General features: G+C 37.0%; 4 protein-coding genes across 8 annotated transcripts; 2 read left to right on the forward strand and 2 right to left on the reverse strand.

Annotated features, from left to right (window-relative positions):
* Positions 1-152: 152 nt before the first annotated feature.
* slc26a6l (solute carrier family 26 member 6, like) lies at positions 153-6,476 on the reverse strand. Of its 3 annotated transcripts, none has more exons than XM_057338291.1 (18): positions 5,084-6,476; positions 4,893-5,003; positions 4,579-4,655; positions 4,284-4,448; positions 4,033-4,185; positions 3,651-3,733; positions 3,078-3,225; positions 2,883-2,996; positions 2,728-2,805; positions 2,543-2,638; positions 2,305-2,411; positions 2,121-2,190; positions 1,877-1,969; positions 1,659-1,769; positions 1,115-1,528; positions 719-773; positions 467-612; positions 153-364 (listed from the first exon to the last, which is right to left on the reverse strand). In XM_057338291.1, exons 1-18 carry the CDS (start codon positions 5,256-5,258, stop codon positions 341-343), a joined length of 2,220 nt encoding a protein of 739 aa, XP_057194274.1. In that variant the 5' UTR covers positions 5,259-6,476; the 3' UTR covers positions 153-340. The 3 variants fall into 3 exon arrangements, with proteins under 3 accessions (XP_057194274.1, XP_057194273.1, XP_057194272.1); XM_057338290.1 differs by having other exon boundaries at positions 4,579-4,754; XM_057338289.1 differs by having other exon boundaries at positions 4,579-5,003.
* kbtbd12 (kelch repeat and BTB (POZ) domain containing 12) lies at positions 1,433-10,279 on the forward strand. 2 transcript variants are annotated; one of them, XM_057338293.1, is made up of 8 exons: positions 1,433-1,554; positions 1,630-1,740; positions 1,889-1,946; positions 7,331-8,464; positions 8,650-8,920; positions 9,188-9,338; positions 9,730-9,927; positions 10,098-10,279. In XM_057338293.1, the coding sequence occupies exons 4-8, from the start codon at positions 7,383-7,385 to the stop codon at positions 10,265-10,267; spliced, it is 1,872 nt and encodes a 623-aa protein (XP_057194276.1). In that variant the 5' UTR covers positions 1,433-1,554; positions 1,630-1,740; positions 1,889-1,946; positions 7,331-7,382; the 3' UTR covers positions 10,268-10,279. The 2 variants fall into 2 exon arrangements, with proteins under 2 accessions (XP_057194276.1, XP_057194275.1); XM_057338292.1 differs by lacking the exons at positions 1,433-1,554; positions 1,630-1,740; positions 1,889-1,946 and adding an exon at positions 6,643-7,033.
* Positions 10,280-10,837: 558 nt separating this feature from the next.
* On the reverse strand, positions 10,838-13,559 carry LOC130556941 (interactor of HORMAD1 protein 1). The gene is made up of 8 exons (XM_057338298.1): positions 13,350-13,559; positions 13,037-13,124; positions 12,707-12,863; positions 12,440-12,585; positions 12,253-12,301; positions 12,063-12,150; positions 11,870-11,967; positions 10,838-11,788 (listed from the first exon to the last, which is right to left on the reverse strand). Exons 2-8 carry the CDS (start codon positions 13,090-13,092, stop codon positions 10,841-10,843), a joined length of 1,542 nt encoding a protein of 513 aa, XP_057194281.1. The 5' UTR covers positions 13,093-13,124; positions 13,350-13,559; the 3' UTR covers positions 10,838-10,840.
* Positions 13,560-14,489: 930 nt separating this feature from the next.
* lg7h1orf159 (linkage group 7 C1orf159 homolog) lies at positions 14,490-18,415 on the forward strand. Of its 2 annotated transcripts, XM_057338296.1 has the most exons (9): positions 14,490-14,574; positions 15,014-15,089; positions 15,258-15,342; positions 15,750-15,833; positions 16,057-16,095; positions 16,184-16,318; positions 16,393-16,418; positions 16,529-16,559; positions 16,710-18,415. In XM_057338296.1, exons 2-9 carry the CDS (start codon positions 15,027-15,029, stop codon positions 16,811-16,813), a joined length of 567 nt encoding a protein of 188 aa, XP_057194279.1. In that variant the 5' UTR covers positions 14,490-14,574; positions 15,014-15,026; the 3' UTR covers positions 16,814-18,415. The 2 variants fall into 2 exon arrangements, with proteins under 2 accessions (XP_057194279.1, XP_057194280.1); XM_057338297.1 differs by lacking the exon at positions 15,014-15,089 and having other exon boundaries at positions 14,498-14,574.
* The last annotated feature ends 304 nt before the right edge of the window (positions 18,416-18,719 follow it).

Consider the following 18,719-nt stretch of genomic DNA (forward strand, 5'->3'; position numbering starts at 1 on the left):
CAGTGCTACGTATGCAGTTTTCTTAAAAAAGACACACATATTATGCTTTTTACAATTTATACTTTATTGTCTTAGTATTTTAAAGTCAAAAATAATACATTTGCATATATTTTGATCATTCACAAAACTATGATAGATTCCATTTCAAATATTCCCCTCCTAGTAACAAGAAATGCACAAATAAATTTTAAAAACAATTCACCAAATTGGCATACCATACAAGTAACAGTCATACCTTATTACCACCAACTCAAACAAAATGGTGCTATCGGAAAACTTATAGCTGAAGTTTACAGCTTGAATAAGACCATGAAGACAAGAGGAAACCAGACATCTTCTTTCATAGACGGGTACCGCTCATCTCCTGAAATAAAACGTTTTATGGTTTAAGTTTCAGGTTTGTGCATTTACAGCTTTGTGATATTTATACACATGTCAGTGTGTTTTAATAATTTAGAGAACCTACCAAAGCATTCTCATAGCTGTGGATGGTCATTGCTCCATGATGTTTGAGACAGTACAGAACTGCATCATGTACAGTAGCAAACACACTTCCTTTAGTGATGACATCAGAAAAGAAGCCGCCACGCTCAAGCTGCTCCACCACCAGTTCTGGGGAGAAAGGCATAGATTTTACTCACAGCGAATGTAATTTGGAATAAACATCGTAACAACCGATAGACTTAGTTGAACGTATAAAAGTGGGAGATGCACGTACCTTGACAGCCTGCTAAGTAGATATACACATCTATCTCTCCAAAATCATGAAATATCTAGAATAAATGATGACAGAATCTTCATTGTGATCAAATTATTCTTTTACAATTGAACGGATAGTTCAGCCAAAATGTCAGTCCAAACCTATATGACTTTCTTCTGTGTAGCACAAAGATATGTTAAAGAATTTTGGTAACCAAACAACACTGGCCACCATTTACTTCCATTGTACAGACAAAAGGACATTTCTCAAAATATCTTCTTTTGTGTTCCACAGGAAGAGGATCATATACATGTCTTGAATGACATGAGATTGAATAAATAATTACAACATTTTTATTTTTGGGTGAGCTATCCCTTTAAGAATATCAGACTCCCTAAACCTTGTATTACTTACATTCCTCAGCGTTTTAATGCCCACTGTATCAATAAAATTAGCAGTAGAGAAATCTAAGATGATGGAGTGTATGTCCCAGGTCCACTTCCCCAGGGATCCCAGAGAAACTCTTTCCAAGTCCCTGCTTAGAGTGTCCTCACTGCTGGAGTCCAGTGTGGTGGTGTCGCCATCCTGTAGATCAAACATCGACCCCAGGGTGGTCGTGTCAGGGTCAGTGCCCTTAAGATACACCCATGTGTGATGGCCCTCAGATGTCTCAGGCATTACAAGCACTGTACTGTTTTCTCGTTCTTTCCATCCAAGCTCTTCTTCTCTCAGGGTGTCTCCATCTATTTCCCTCAACTGTCCTGCCACTTCTTCCACTGAAAAGACAACATTTCTGGATCGCTGAGAGGCTGCCCTGAGAGCTCTTTTCTGTAAAAGGAGAACAGAAAATATTGGTACAAGCTTAGCACATTAGCTCATGCCAAACAAATAAACTGTGTAAGCAATTTATAACCTTCATCTCTGTCCAGTAACCACGGAAACATTAGAGACGATCTACCTGTCTTTTGGCCTCCCTTTGTGCTCTTCTCTCTGCTCTCCTCTCCCGACGTCTCTGCTTGGCCTCTTGTCTGCGTTTATAGGTGAGCATTTTTCCAATGTCCAGACCGCTCTGTGTACACAGCAGCAGTTATTATGCTTATTAGTGAACATGATGCATAGAATAGGTACTTTATAAGATCTTATTACGATCTTCACGTTCCAAACAAAGTATTTTACCTTTTTTTTTAGGGCCTCGAGATAAAGTTCAGCATTCGCAAAATACATGGTGGCAGATGAGCGAAATATGGTAATACCAGGTACATCCGTCACCTGCAAACATAACGCACATTTGTTATTGTTCTGCATAGATTAAAACATAAAAAATACCAGAGACTAATATGTACTTCATTTTTCCTCGAAATACGGTGCTTATGTAAGTAAGATTAAATTATTAGTTGAACCAAAAATGAATGGCCCTCACCTCCTTGTGTGTTTCTATGTCTAGATAGAGCTCAGTACCAGGAAGATGTCCTAGCAGTGAGTAAGTAGGGCTAAGAGACAGAAAGACGATGTTAAGCGATAAGGTCAAACACGATGCCAGAAGCAGAAAGGAACAGTTGACAGAAGTGAGAGAGAGAGCTCACAGAGCAAGATTAGAGGCTAACCTTTGAGTCCTGAAGATAACTGTGAGTAGAGCGAACGCCATGGAGGCTCCCAGACCCATATCCAAATTAAAGAGCACAGTAGACACATAGGTCACCAACCATATCAACTACATACAATAAAAACACAACAGAGGATTGACTCAAATCTCTAACCCTAATGAGCAATAGTAATAGTCATGCTTGCTGTGGCAAGTACCTTTCAATATTGATAAATAAGAAATGGTTTGATATAACCTACCAGATCAATCTTGCTACTGCGCCACAGAGTAACTATATCATAGTACTGCTTGAACATCCCCTTCAGATTCACACAGACGACGGCAGAAAGCACCGCCTAGACACACACAAAGAATGGAAAATCTAAAGAAGTTTGTCATTGCAATAAATCTTAATGTAATCTGAGCCACAGGATTGTACACGTACTTTAGGCAGCTCTTGAAAAAGCGAGCCTAACTTCAGGATCGTCACCAGCACTATCACACCAGACACAACTCCTGCAATCTAAATCAACACAATATGAGACAATACCTTCCAGAGTAGATGTGCATGCATGGTGAGTTTGTTTGTGTTTGTCTCACCTGTGTCTTGCCACCTGTGCTTTCCTGTATGAGACTGCGGGACATGGAGGAGCAAACTGAAAAACATTGGAAAAAACCTCCAACCGTATTACTGAGACCCAAAGCCACCAGCTCCTAGAACACAAGGGGAGGGATAGAGGTCACTTATACATTGAAATTAGGGGATTTGTCTATAACCTTAGGTCATTTACTTACCTGGTTGCTCTCTACTTTGTAACCATGTTTGAGAGCGAACGTTTTGCCCAAAGAAATTGAAATGGCATAGCCCACAATGGCCAGGGCAAAAGCATCCACCACCACCTCAGAAAAGACGCTGACATTTGGGACTGTAGGAGGCTGAAGTCTATGTAAGAACATCAGAAAAAACACAAAGCAAGTTAAATGGCCAAAGACACGAATACAATAATGCAGTCATATTTTATAGTTCTGAAATGTGTTGTGATACATGTTTTATTGAAACTATTTTTTAGAATACTAATATATAGCTATCTCGGTTATTGTAGTTTACTAAAACTATTAAAATATGTTTATTAAAATAAAATATCTGCCTAAATATTTTAATTTTAAAATTTAGAAATTTTACTTAAGAAATAAACTGAAATAAGTTTAGGTTGAGACACTTCATTATTATCTAAAATAAATAAAGACTTAAACTAAAATAAATTCTCTTATATGGCAACATAAAAAACTGAAAACATAAGTCTGATAGCTATTCTGTATTATTGTAGCATTTATTACAAGCAAAATATCGTAGACGCTAAAACTCACCCGCTTGGGATCTCCCCAACGACTGATATCTTATAGCTGGCACCAAGCCGGGCATAGAATGAAATAACAGTCGCCACTACAATCTAACAAAAAACGCACACACAAACTTTCATAAATGTCATGAGCTCAGGCTAAAATGATGTTAATGATTCTCAAGAACAAGAAGTGAATAAGAAACTAGACAGTTTAATTAGTTATTTCTAAACATCGTTGTACAAAACAGCATGATGCAGACATCAAAAACGCTGACTTTACAAAATTATAACACACACAGTAAAAGCCAACCACTAAAAGCATCTACCTGTAACAAATCTTAGGAAATGACAGGTCTTATGACATAAGATTTTAATGGACAAAACAAAACAAACATGATATTACGTACAGTACAGAGCTCCACTGGAATAGGCACCAGCAGTTTTTGCCTGAGTGCATTGTTAAGCTCCTTGGCCAAGATAAGAACCACAATGGACACAACACCGACCAACACAGTTGGAAGATGAGTCTCCGGCAACAGTGTAAACAAGTCTGCTAAAGTCTGCATGGAGATTTGACAAATCAATGTTTAATAATGCATTAGTCTGCATGCATTGAGCCATATACATCAAATACATCTGTGTGTTTAATTGCACTCACATAGATTACAGATAGAGGTCCATTGAAGCGTTTGGGTGAGACTCCGATGATGTGCTTTAACTGGGCTACTACAGCATGAACAGTGGCTGCCGTTGTATAGCCTCTGACCAGCGGCTCTGAAAGATACGTGCCCACAAAGCCAAACTGCACCAACCCAAATACAACCTAAGAGAACACAAAATTGGAGTCCCAACAGAGCAATTATTATAAATGCAAAATGGTAACTATGTAATTATATAGATGCACACAATGCAAATATAAGTCTATTAGTTTGCGTTGGTGGGTATTTACAGACCTGAATAAGACCTCCGAGCACAGTGGTGGCCGCTGCAACCTGTACTCTATATAGGTCTCTAGATACAATATCCACCTCTTCAGTCACATTTGTGCCATCAAAAACAAGGAAATTTGCATCAGGGGCGAGTCTCTCTGTCACACTACCAATCATAATACTGAGGATGGTAAACGTGCCTATGATACACACATAAACACATAAACAAGTGCTGGAATACTGCATGAGATCAAAACACATATAGGTCATATAAATCAATTGACATGACAATTTCCATGAATATTCCATCAATAAAAGAAGGACAGTTTTGCTCCCACCTATGGAATTGTGTCTGGAAGTTCCAAAAATAAAATATATTAATGGTGGATAGAGGGAAGTGTAAAGTCCAAACACTGGAGGCAAAGAAGCCAGCAACGCATAGGCCATTCCTAAAACATACAAACATGAATGCATTAAACAAGTTATCTTAAGTTATTGACAAAACAATAGTCCAGATGTGTGCTCTTACCTTGTGGAAGGTGCATGATGCCCACACTGATGCCAGAGATGAGGTCTGGCATGCCATAATCCCAGATGGAATAGCGTGGCAACCACGACAAAATGGGCAAAAAACCAACTATGTTACGTTTCAGTCTGGGTACAGAACAACTAAAAAAGAGATGGGAGATAAACAGATACTTCATAAGCAAGTATATAAACAATGCTGACTTATTTCATTTTCACATGTTAGTTTACCTGAGGGATTTTTTTAGTCTATTGTGGATGGGAATGTTGGTTTGGGAGTAGTCCAGTCTCTGAGATAACTCCTTCAGCCTCTCTTCATCTATAACCTCTCTCTGTATACGATACCCTACGTGTCCTGAGTCCATTTCTCTTTTTAATGTATATGCTATATTTCCTTTAAATGGTCTATCAAGTTAATAGATCAAGACCTGAAAATTACAAACTACTTTATACAAAAAATAAATCTGGATCGGTAGTTGCTGATATACCTTCATTCTAAACCTGTGTGAGATATTTAAAGGGGGGATAATGGGGTTGGTCTGTACAAAAAGAGGTGGTGTTTTCTTCCAATTATTAACTTGAGAATGACTAATAATAAAACATTATTTTGATAAATACACACAACAAACAAAGACATTGTAAAAGTAACTCCAATGTGCATCTATGTGTATTTTACATAATAAAAAATACAAATCCTTAAACTGAAAAATATCTTGAATATAGTCTGATTTTACTGGCAATGCTGACTCAGTCTTTCCTCCAGTTAGTATTAGTTAGTCGTATCCGCTACTTTTGGAACTCCAGGGTCAATTTTAATGGAAAGTTTTATAGTTCCAGTTGAAATTTCCGTTGTGATGCGCAGTACAAATTGATGACAACAGGAAGTTTTGACATCAGTCATTCATAAATAATCAACACAATCATTGCAGTCCTTAAATTGCTTAAAAATTGGAAGGTGGTGCAAAGGGTTGAAGGTTAAGTGTCTTTCTTTTGTGGTTAATAATTATTAAGTCGTCTAAAGTTAGGCCTCTTGACATTTTAATCCTGTTTTTACCCAGCCCACACAAAAATACGAGTTCACCGCAAAACGAGGATTTAAACCAGATGTATTTTACACATTTGTGTATTTGGCACATTTATCCCAGGCATAAGCAAACCTGTGTGGTTGTGGCACAAAACGTTTTATATTTTATTCTCTGTATAGCTTTAAAATAGCATTGCACCTCATGAAGTTTCAAAAGCAAGTCTTGCATTTGCACATGCCAATTAATGTATTGAATTGTTTTCTCTGCATGTATATGGATCTATACAAGCACATTGTGTCTATAAGCACAAAGCCGTACTTCTAAAATAAAACATTAAGAATTTGCATAGAGCTAAGTTTTTCCCTTAGCATTCACGTAATGTATAATACAAAATTCATATCATTAAAAGTTTTCTGCAAACTGCTCTTTTACTCTTAAGTATTCCCATATTTATTAAAAGCAACATCCATTCCAAAAGAAACAGTTAAGGTGCATTACTCTGCACTAAGGAACAAATGTTTACACATAGATTGTGCTGTCACTTTAAAAGAATGATGGGGTGAAATTTGACCTCGGTGCTTCAGAGGGCCTTACCTCAGATTATCATAGAAACACTTAAATATAAACACTGTAGGAAAGTTACCGTTCAAAATGTCAAAAACAGCCTTCTGTGCAGGCTTACATAAGCATGTTCCATTTCCTAGATACAAGAATATTAGTTTCATAGTTCATGTCTCTCCCTTTGGCGGTTTGACAAGTCATGGTCTATAATTAGCTCTGTTGCTTAGCGGGGATGGTCATGGAAGGTTGAGTACACAGAGCCCTCTCCCTGTGTTTACTGTCAGAAGCAGAGCAGTGTGTTTGCGTCGAGTGTGGCTAATGGACAAATGGTTGCCCGAGGCCAGAAACCATAGGAAGCGAGCGATCTGGTACGATTCACTGATGCATGTTCTAATATAACGCAACAGACCTGCATGTTTGCCTCACTGCTGCCAATACTGTAACTGATACGACATTGAAAAGTCAGACTCATTTAAGCATTGACTTTTAGAGCATGCTAAAACTCCAAAATAATGTTATTTGACAAGAGTACATTTTAAAGAGGGGTAAAGTTCATGTTTTATTATTGGGGTATGAAAACAACAGCACTAATAACATAACATATTGTTAAAAAGGTATAGTGCCATCAGACTTGCATTAGCTAATATTCACTTTTATCTCCTCAGAGCCTCCAGGATGTGTTTTACCCAAGTCTGAAGCTTTAAAAAAAACACTGAAATGGATCTGAGAGCCAAGCATGGTTTGATGCTGTTGGAACAGCTAAACCGCATGCGGGAGGCCGAGCAGTTAACCGACGTGGTTCTGATAGCTGAGGGTGTCAGCTTCCCGTGTCACCGCGCAGTGCTGTCCGCATTCAGCCCCTACTTTCGCGTAATGTTCACCTGCGGCCTGCGCGAGTGCACCAACCGTCAGGTGGTACTAAGAGACATGCCTGCACAAAGTTTGGCCCTTCTTCTGGAATACATGTACAGCTCCAATCTTCCTCTCACTGCAGCCAATGTGCAGGGGATCTCTGTTGCTGCGTTTCTCCTACAGATGGATGACGTGTTCAGCCGTTGTCAGACCTACATGATTGACAAAATGGATATGTCCAACTGCCTGGGCATCTATTACTACGCCCGGGACCTGGGGGCGGAGGAGTTGGCTGACCAGGCTCAACGCTACCTGCGGCAACACTTTACCGAAGTGTGTCTCAACGAGGAGGTGCTGGAGTTGGAGGCACACCAGCTAGGGGCGCTGCTCGGCTCGGACGACCTAAACGTTTCACGGGAAGAGAGCATTTTGGATGTGGTGATGCGTTGGGTGAAGCACCGCCCTTGCGATGTGGGGTCAGAGGTGGAGAACCGTGCCAGGCACCTTCCAGAACTCTTAAAGAAAGTACGTCTTGCATTGATTGGTGTAGATTACTTAAAGGGGACATTGAAACGAAACACAGTGCTCCTAGCTGATGCTGAATGTCTGGAGATGATGGAGCAGGCGGTGGAAACAACAAGCATGGATTCAGATGCTCCACCTCGCAGACTGAAACTGCGTTATGGGATGGAGACCACAGATCTTTTACTGTGCATCGGTAATGACGGCGGAGGGATACGCTCGCGGTATGGAAGCTACTCCGAGCGCAGCTTCTGTTACGCTCCCAACACCACTCGAACACTTTTCATTACCTCACCACGGTATGGTGATGCACTTGGATGCGTCTGTGCCGGGGTGGTGACCGAGAGGAATCAAATTATCGTGGCAGGAGAGCTTGGAGCTCGAAGGATGGCGAGACAGAAAGAAAGAAACGTCGAGATTTTCATGTGAGGCTTCTGCAGGAGAAAATGACTGTAATACAGTAATACTCCAAATGCTTTCAAACTGTACATTTGAGTTTCTGTCTACATTACAAACTTTTTTATTGTTCAAACTTTTAAAAAATACTCAAAATGTTTTATTGTGATGTACTCTATCTAGTTTAAATTTTTGCTGTGCTTTTTTTTTTTAGGTACAACAAGGAAGCCCAGGGTAGCTGGAAACACTTGAGTTCAGCAGAATATCGTGACTCTTATGCCCTTAGCTCTCTGGGAGACAACTTGTATCTAATTGGTGGTCAGATGAAGCTGAAGAATCAGTTCCTCTTCACTAATAGTGTCGAACGCTGGTCTCTGCATGGTGGGCCTTGGCGTAGTGCTGCCCCCCTGCCCATGCCACTTGCCTATCACCGTGTAGTTCGGATGAAAGGCCGCTTGTATGTGCTCGGGGGACGAACCCCACAGGTAAACTCCAAGAGTGCAAACTGATTATCTTCATATTGTAGTACATATTGTGGACTAAAGAAAGTAATCAATTAAAATAATTTTAAAAATGAAGGATATGAAAAATGAATGCAAACTTGTATGCCGTAACAGCACAGGTGCTGTCTTCATGATGTGTCAAAACACACACAAACAAACAACGATCACAGTGACTGAGCCCGTTTATTGCATTCTCCCTTCTCTGTTTTTCTGTACTGCACCTGCTCTGCCATGTCTCATGAACGACAGTCATACCGCACAGATGACGAGCCTGACCGTATGAGTAACCGACTGCTTGAATATGATCCAGAAACCAACAAGTGGAGTGAACTCGGTCCAATGAGATATTCAAAATACCGTTGCAGTGCAGTCGCACTCAATGGGGAAATCTATGTACTCGGTGAGAATTTCAGAAACAGTGTAAATGTCAAAAATATGCACTCCTTTTTATCTTTATTTATCTGAAGATACTCTTACAGTAGCTTTAAAGACAATTTGAAACTTGTGGGATTATGTCTGCAAAGGGTAGGGTTACCTTGTTAACTTAATACTGCTAACCAAATATAATAATTTCATAATATTAGTCATAAATACAATGGATCACTCAACCTCACAAACAAAATATAGCTTTTGTATTACTCTGTAAAATTCATACTTGTTTGAAATTTGCATGTTTACACTAACTGGCTAATCCTAAAAACTAAAAGCTTGAATTGTGAAATTAACTATCAAGTTTATGCTGTACTGAAAACAATCTGGTGTAAAATTAATCTTAAATTCTACTATTCAAGGTGGTATTGGGTGCGAAGGTGTGGACCGTGGCCAGTCACGTCACTGTTTAAACGTAGTGGAAATCTACAACCCTGATGGAGATTTTTGGAGAGATGGTCCTCCTTTACCCTACTCTCTCCTATCACTACGCAGCAATGCTTCAAATGCTGGTGTGGTGGATGGAAAACTTTACATCTGTGGCTACTACAAAGGAGCAGGTAAATATTTAAACACTAATATCAAATTTGTCCCTGAAATCCCTTGCTTATTCTCTTCAGTCACTGTACATTATAAAACACAATCTGGTTTGTTGAGATTTAATCTTATTAAAAACTGAAAAATTGGAAACTGATTATTTAGATTTGTAAATATTTCACTCTTTTTCAAGATCGTCATGATATCATCACTAAAGACATCCTGCAGTTGGATCCCTGGGAAAATGTATGGACTGTGGTGGTAAAGCAAGCACTGATGCACGACAGTTACGATGTGTGTTTGGTGGCAAATATGAACCCTCGTGGACTCATGCCCCCTCCTGCCGACTTGGTAGATGAATGACATCTATTTGATGTGATTTCTTATTTAAAAAATTGCTTTATATGTCAGCTGCTTGTATAGAAGATAAAAAAGTTAATGTAGATATTAAGGAAAATAGTTTTAGGATTTTTAAAGAAAATTCTACAATTATTTTAAATTATAATGTTGACTGAAGACAATGTTATGTATGTCAAATGCATGTGTCAAATAATGCAAGATTTATATGAACCTTTTAAAGGTAAATGCTATGCTAAAATATAAACTTCACTAGCATAGTAAAATTGTATTGTATTGAAGCACACAATATATGAACTTTGAGCAGTTGATACAATTTATTAAACTAGGATGCTACGTAACAATTGCTTAACAATTCCTACATTTGTGCCATATTCCAATTCAACGGTTTATTTTAAATATGCTTTTTGATGTTACACTTAAATATTTTCCAAACCATAACACAAACACACATTGTTCACAAACATACTGTACAAGATAGCTGTTAGAAACAGGACAAACTATAACAGCTCATACATGAGTAATTGAACATACTAATAACATCTGAATTGTGTTTGTAGTGAACAAATATTTTGCATCTTATTCTGAGTCATTATTTAAATCAAAGAGCTGCCACAGGCCATCCTCTCCGTCTGTGACACTGACCTCGGGCACCATTGTTTCCCACTTGGTCATCTTGTATTCCACAATCATTTGAGAGTTATTTGTGTCTTGAGACCATATACTGAAGGGGTTTAGTGGTCGGTCAGCTTCACACATACTGACTGGGGCTACAGTGGCTTGCGGTTGAGGTTTTAAATTATTCTCTGCAACAGATTTGTTGGTCATTTTCCAGCTTTCACAAACAGAAGACGGAGGTGCACTGTCTATTTGTTCACCTTTAAGGTCTTCGTTCTGCTGACTGTCGAGCTTCAAAGCCCCTTTTTGTCTCGTTGACTGTCTTTGTGGAAGAACCAAGGCTCTCTTTTTCCCCCTGTAATTCACGGCCTTTTGGCGTCTTCTGAGGATCTTTGGTGGTGGCAGAGCATCAGTGGACATTCTCTGTATGTTTTCAATTGCATGTAAAGGTTTTTCTGGTTCTATATGCACAAGAGGTCTATCTAAATACTCATTTCTAGGATCCTCCAAGGATGAAATGGATTGAGCATCAACAAGTGGGATTGTTCTGAAAAGCTTTGACCTGACTTCTGTTTGTTTGACTTGCTGCTGCCCCTGCACAGGCAGGACGTGTGTATTTTTGTTTTGTGCTTTAGGTGTTTTAAGTGGACACAGCATCAGGGCTTCGTGTTTTTCAGCCGACATGACACAGAACCTCTCTAACAGTCCAGGGGATGTCTGGACTTCACTATCAATCATTCTTGCAGGGCTAGGTGCTGCTGTCGGATTGTGAATAGCAATCAAAGTGCCAAGCTGCGACAGAATCTCTCCTAGCATGCCTTGGTCCTTGCCCTGCACTACTTTCAGATGCTCCAGATCCCCATGCAGGGTAAGGATGTTTGAGTTTAAGTCTTTTGTAGCCAGACTAATCTAAAGGAAAATAAATATGCCATAAATTATGTTGGCACTTAATACCTGATTTTGACTAGACAATACTTGCAAATGTCTTACCTTGGCTTCCCTATCCTCCATCACAATTTGTGTTTGGCTCTGCATAGTCTCAAACTGACATGTTATACCCTCTCTTACATTGTTTAAAAAATCCTCAACTGCAATAAACAGTATGGTATCAATGGTAGTAGCATTGTCTGGGGTCATCAATATTTTACCATCTGGATACTATAAAATGTAAATAAAAACTTACTTGTTTTTGAAAAGTTATCCATTTTCTCTAATAATACTTTTCTGGTTGTGTCATTACTTCCCTCAATGCGATTTAACAATGTCTCGATCTAAAAGAGTTTGAGGGGTCAAACAGAGATTCTTTGTAGTATTATGGTATTAAAACATATGGAACGGTGACTATTTGCAAGCTAACAGTTTGTTCTACTTACACTTTCCAGAGAATCTTGCAACTGTAGAATTCCACGAGTGAGATTTTCTCTGAAAGTAGAAAATTATATAAAGACATCAGGGAGGAAGCAAAGCTATGTCAAATATTTCAGATGGGAACTGAGTAGCAGATATTTATATGGTTACAACTGTTTTTATTGAGGTTCTGAGGCAGAATGGACAGATTACCTCTCATGTTTTTCTGTGGCGTTTCTCTTCTCCTCTACAAATCTGTCCAGCGTGCCTGCAGCTTTACCACCAGTGAAGTTTGGAAATTTACCATCAAACAAAAAAGGCTTAGAACTGTAACTGCTAGATACCGTTGTTTTCTTCACCTGCAAAAGAGAAAACAATCTGAATTAAATTGCTGGATAATGTGAATCTGGGGAACAAGAACACTTAACACATTTTAAAACAGATACATAACAGACAAATTCATCATGAATAGTTATTTACCTCTTGTGAGTTTTTCTGAGAGCCTCCGCTCTGGCCGCTCATATCTTGAGAAAAGCTATGTGAACTTTCAGGCCAGAACTGAGAGCTCAACAGAATCTGGGAGTCAGTCAGTCTGGAGAAGTCATTGCTTCCAGGCCCCTTACCAGTTTTAATCCCTCTACAACAGAGTTTTGAGTATATTCTTCATTTGTGCACAGTCACCACACGAAAAACATAATTGAACACAATTACCATGTAAGGTTCAAATAATGTTAATGATAACAATTTGGTAAGCATCAGTTAGTGTACAAAACACTTTAGTGAAGAATTCATGTATAAGACATAATTTACCCAGAAGATGCGGGGATGTTCAAAAGCTCATTTATATTCCAGACGTTGGGCTTCATCTTACAAACTTTCACAGTCACAGGAATTTGCACTATTAAAACACACAAGAACACTTCATGCTAAACAAGAAAATAGTTCCCCGAAACAAACACTGTGTTATTGTATGGTGTTTAAGTGTCTAGAAATTCTGCAATTTATCTGTGCGATCGTTACGTCAGTCATCCATGGACGCACAAGGCTGCTCGGTCAAAACTATTTCTGACAAACTAACTCCCGGTTACACTAATTGAGCTAATTTCACAAACTAAAAGCTTACCTGGAACGATTTATGGACGCGTTTTATAGTAGCGACAGACATGAATTTAGCTAGCCGTTGTTGACGACGGTATAATCCTTGCGCGTTACATTATAACGGACAGCGGAATTTTTCCCGGGCTACAAAATTCAAACAGATTCGCTACATTCTGACGTTATTTATATCTAATTTTGCACCATGTTTCACAGCAAGGCAGCAACAGAAACTCAATAATTATACATACTATGATGCTGATGAACTACATCGCTAGGTGTCACTCTTTGAATACTTAAAATAAATGTTTTTTTTTGTGAGTTTTTGTTTATTTGCACTGATGCAGTTTATTCTCAGTTAATTACGTAACAGGTATTGTTGTTATAATATAAAGAATATTTAAACAGAACAGAACAGAACAGAACAGAATAGAATAGAATAGAATAGAATAGAATAGAATAGAATAGGCTATGTGTTCTGAACCGATGAGCAGATCAGGTGTGTTATTTAACCTTTTAAATTATATGATTTTAAATTGATTTTTTTTTAAAGAAATAACAGCATACTTAGTAACTGATGTAAACAATAATAATAAAATAGTTATAATTATTATCATTATAATTATAAACGTTGGCCTGCCCAATAATAAACCGTTTTTAACACGAGACTCATCTTTAAATCTAAGAGGAGTATAAAATCATAATTCTCGTATGTCAGCTATTGATATAACCAGTAGTGAGTAGTAGGTGTAATAACTTGTAGTGAGCCCTGAGCCGTCGATGCTGGGATAATAGATGGTATCCTAGCAACCAAAGATACGACCGTCTTCATAATAAAAGCCGAGGTGATTTGAAACTGTCAAGTAAATCAGTTTCTGACATAACACCTCTCTACAACATGTCACATAACTCCATATAAATTTCATTATCAAATACACAATAATATGTTTTTGAACGGCAAATCTCAATGTATGTTTCAGTGCCTTCCATGAGGCATCAAACCGTCGTTGACTGGTTACAAAACTGCCTTCCAAAGTGTTTCGTACATATGGGTATTTTTACTTATTTAATAATTTTAATATAATTACGTTATGCAAACGTTCAAATAATGAAAAACTGATCGATAAAGGCAAAGCTGTGACACAGTCATGACACAGACCTGTATTTTGACAGAGTGCACGGTTTATTAATCAGGAAGTAAACTAAACTCTCGTTGTCAACAGATTTGACACATTACAACTTGCGTTTCACGGGTGAGTTTACGTTTTTATTATCATTTACAACCAGGAGAATGTCATCAGCAAAATCAGAAATTGTCACAGTCATTGCTGCTCTTTTGTAATGCATATTTGATAGGATAGCGTTCAAAACAGACGACACCTTCATTTGCCATATGCTCAGATTACGAGGGAATAGACTGGTTAAACTTGTTTGCGAAATGACATTGTACTTGGTACTAAAACATAGAGTTTTACCAATATGGTTGGAAAGAAAGTAGGCCATTCTTACAGTAAAAACACAGTGTGATGATGAGGAGCCTTGCAATGTCCTAGTGTTAGTGGCTCACTCAAGATATTGCTCTAACCCAACGTTTTACTCTTACAAAAATGGCACGCTAAATATCATGACATACCTCAATTTGTGGCAAATATCAAGGGTTTCAGATCCATATTGACTCAATCTAACCCACAGGAGTAATGCCATCATGAGTAGAGTCTACTACGTCCTCAGTGCTGCTCTTTTTGTGTTAGAAATTCCAGAGACCAAGGTATCTCTTGTCTTCTTTTCAGGAATTTCTAGTCAACTCTCAATATGTGAGAATATGTAACTATTGAGAATACATTAGATACTATAATTCTAAGTCGTTATATGGCTTACAGAGTTGCAAATAATAAAGGATAATTTCATTCTTGATGCAACTTTGTGTGTGTTTCAGGCTTTGCTGGAAAACTCCAATGACTGTTGCGAAAGAATAAAGAAAATGAATGAAACCTGTGCAAACAGTACACTCTGCGATCCTGGTATGTTTCATATTTAGTGGACAATGTTAGTGTTATATTAATATTGGTTTTAAAAATAAATATTTATACTGTACATGCAGTGGGGTCGATTGAAAAAATAAATAGTTATGGTCACAAATCAAATGTCAGGAAATCTGTGACATTTTCAGTCAGATTGTTTTGCTTTTATGTATAAATATAATTTTAAAATATATAGTAAACATATGATAAATATTGTCTTATTTTGCTGTTATAAATATAATTTGTAGGAAATGTTTTACAAGATAAATAATGAAAACATTGTTATAAGTGTCCTGAACCCCACACGTTGTGTATTCAAAATGTTTGTATTTCATTCAAATGAATGCATTATTTTGTCTTTCTTTCTTCAAATAAAATCTGATTTCTGTGTGAATCACCTCCTCTAGGGCTTCTTCATCTTCAAGAGAACCATACAATTTTTTGTGCGTCATGTGACTCGCCAGAGCAAGTTAATTCAACACTCAACAGTAGTAAGTTCTGTGCCATGGACATTAATGTATTTTATATACTATAAACTAGACATAGAATATAAAGTTATATAATGTTTTCACAAATGGATGGGCTCTGTGCACCTACACAAAATAATAGAACAATTTGTTCCTATATATCATAGATTTAACTGATTTTACCATATGACTATGACAGGCTCTTTCTCTTGGTTTATCATTGTACTTTTTTTTCTTCGCTATCTAGCAAGGATCAGTCAGACACCAGTACCTGCAATCACAATCGGTATGTTAAACAGGATTGTGTAAACAAGAGCTATTGTTGAATTGTTCTCAGTTGTTTTATTCTTTGTGCGTTATGTGTGCAATTGCAGGTGGTCCAGGTGTAGCAGCCTCTGTCCTTCTAGGAACTCTGCTGATCAGCCTGGGTCTCATTCTCTCTGTTGCATCTTTCTTTTACCTTAAGCGCTCAAACCGTCTCCCTGGTGTCTTCTACCGACGCAACAAAGGTAAGAAGTGTTGCCTACCTAATTGACATCTCTTAGTGATATTTGTTGATATACTGCATGTTCATATTTTTCAGCTTTTATATTCCAACCAAGTGAGACGGTAAGATCTGTTTCCTGAATATTATATAAATAAATACATACATCCAGTATTGTTCTTTAAACATTCAATGGATATTAAAATGACTAATGAGAGAATATTTGTTTTTTAAGGCTGTCATGATTCCTGAAGCCACATCTTCAGGTATGATGAATAAGAACTACTACCTATTGCTTTCATCTATTGATCTACTTTTGTACAATTTGAAAATCCACTGTTGTCAAACAAACTGTACTAAACCTTCTGTTAATCCATCTTTTATTAAAATTATTTGATGAGGATGTTTTTCTTTAGTACGCAAACCAAGATATGTCAGAAGGGAGAGGCCGTCAGCAACTTCGGCATCCAACAGTGCTACCGTGGCAACGGGGGCAGTAACAAAGGTGTACAATGTGTGACCAGCTTCAGTATGGCCCCCTTTCAAAACATGAAAAGGTCTGTCACCCAGCACTGTTTTCTTTAGGATTAAGATTTTTGGTGAAAAATTCTTCAGTTACATACATGACCAAGTGATATGTTCCTGTTATAAGCTTATATCTTGGTAAACTTTTTGGATTAATTATATATATTTTTTCTTTTCACGTGTTCAAAAGCCAGTTATTTATTTATATTTATATATTTTTCACACAATATTTAGTTTATTTTTTAAGAGACCAGGTGTTGCACTACTAGAGTATTTTTAAGTGTTGATCAGTAAATCAGTCAAGTAATTTGTTTTCTCAATGAATTTTGTAATTTTTATATTTATTAGCAGTATTTTCATGTGATATTGTACTATTGAATCTTGTGACATTGTACCTTGGATCCAAAAGAGACTTCCACAGTTATATTTGATATTTGCACACGTCTCTAAACCTCATTGCATTAAAAAAGTCATTGTATTTTTCTAGTTTGGATGAAGCAGTTTTAATGTTTGGTTTCCAAAAACACAAATGTAAACATTTCCATTGATTCTGTACCTTCTCCACAAATTCCATCAGCACTTATTAACGCCACATACAACAAAATACCTGTATGATTTGAAACCACTTTTGGCTTAGGTTTTTATAAAATGTTAACTGTATATTAATGTTGTACTATGCCACATGTTAACAATAGCTATATATATCCACTATATCCAATATATGATTCCGGCATGCACCAAAGACGTTCCCAGATATATAATGATTAAATAAAATTTTGTTAGGCCTTAAAGTGACAATTACGCTGTTAATGCACAAATTATATAGGTAAAACTGAAGTGAAAATATCTCAAATAAGAAATTACAGTTTGAGAATTTTTGACCACTTTTAATTATTTTATATGTCCACTGTATAAGACAAAGTGCCATTAACTGAATGTGCTAATGGATGAAGATCACCTTGATTTTGTACATTTTTATAGAAAATTAGATTGTAAGATTATAAAAGAACTGTGGTAAATGTACAGTATATTGTTTATGGATAATCTATTGCAGCATAAGAGAGAAAGTAATACACTGGAATGTCTATGAAGGGGCTGAAGACGTCAATTACTTTTTGACTTTGTTTTGTAAACATACATAGCAGCCTTCAAAATGCCATATCATCTGTATATTTAATATTTTCTATTTTAGGTTTTTCTCATTTATATGAATAGTTATGTTTATTTGAAGAATTGTTGTTGTTCCATTTTGCTACACCTTTATACTTTATTTTAGTATTTTAATCTTTGTTTATTTTATTTATTTTATATTTTTTTGTATTATTTTATTATTGTGAAATTTAAAAATCTTCAGAATGTTGGGTTAAAATAAAATGTAGTTGCCATTGGGATACAGCAGTGAAAAATTAACCAAGTAGGTGCCATTTTTATCAGCTGTTGTGCAGCAACTGGAAAGCATGGTTTTGTATGAATTATGTTTGGATATCAGATGCTGAACTTTTGTATGTTGATGTCTTAATGGAGTGAATATTAATCACCCTATTGAATCGTTTTTTATTATGTCAGTGTTTACAGAAATAAAAGATGTTTTGATTGATGATAAACAATTTGTTGACATGCTGAACTTTACTTCCGGTAGAACTCCAAGAAGAATCAATAACTGTTGAGAAGTTCTTATGTAATTTAATACAATTAATATACAATAAAACATTAGTATAAATGAAATCTAACACAGCAATAACCAAACACAGACTGAAAGTTAACTTCGGGCAAGTGCGTGCGATGAAGAAGCCTATATAACATGGTGCAATATAAATCAAGAGTGAGAGTTTTAGATGAAAGTAAAAAAAACTTTCTAGACTTACAATTAAAAATCGTCACTCTGTTCTGAGGAGTAATTG

Source organism: Triplophysa rosa, linkage group LG7 (assembly GCF_024868665.1).
Source record: "Triplophysa rosa linkage group LG7, Trosa_1v2, whole genome shotgun sequence".
In the NCBI taxonomy this organism is placed as follows: domain Eukaryota; kingdom Metazoa; phylum Chordata; class Actinopteri; order Cypriniformes; family Nemacheilidae; genus Triplophysa; species Triplophysa rosa.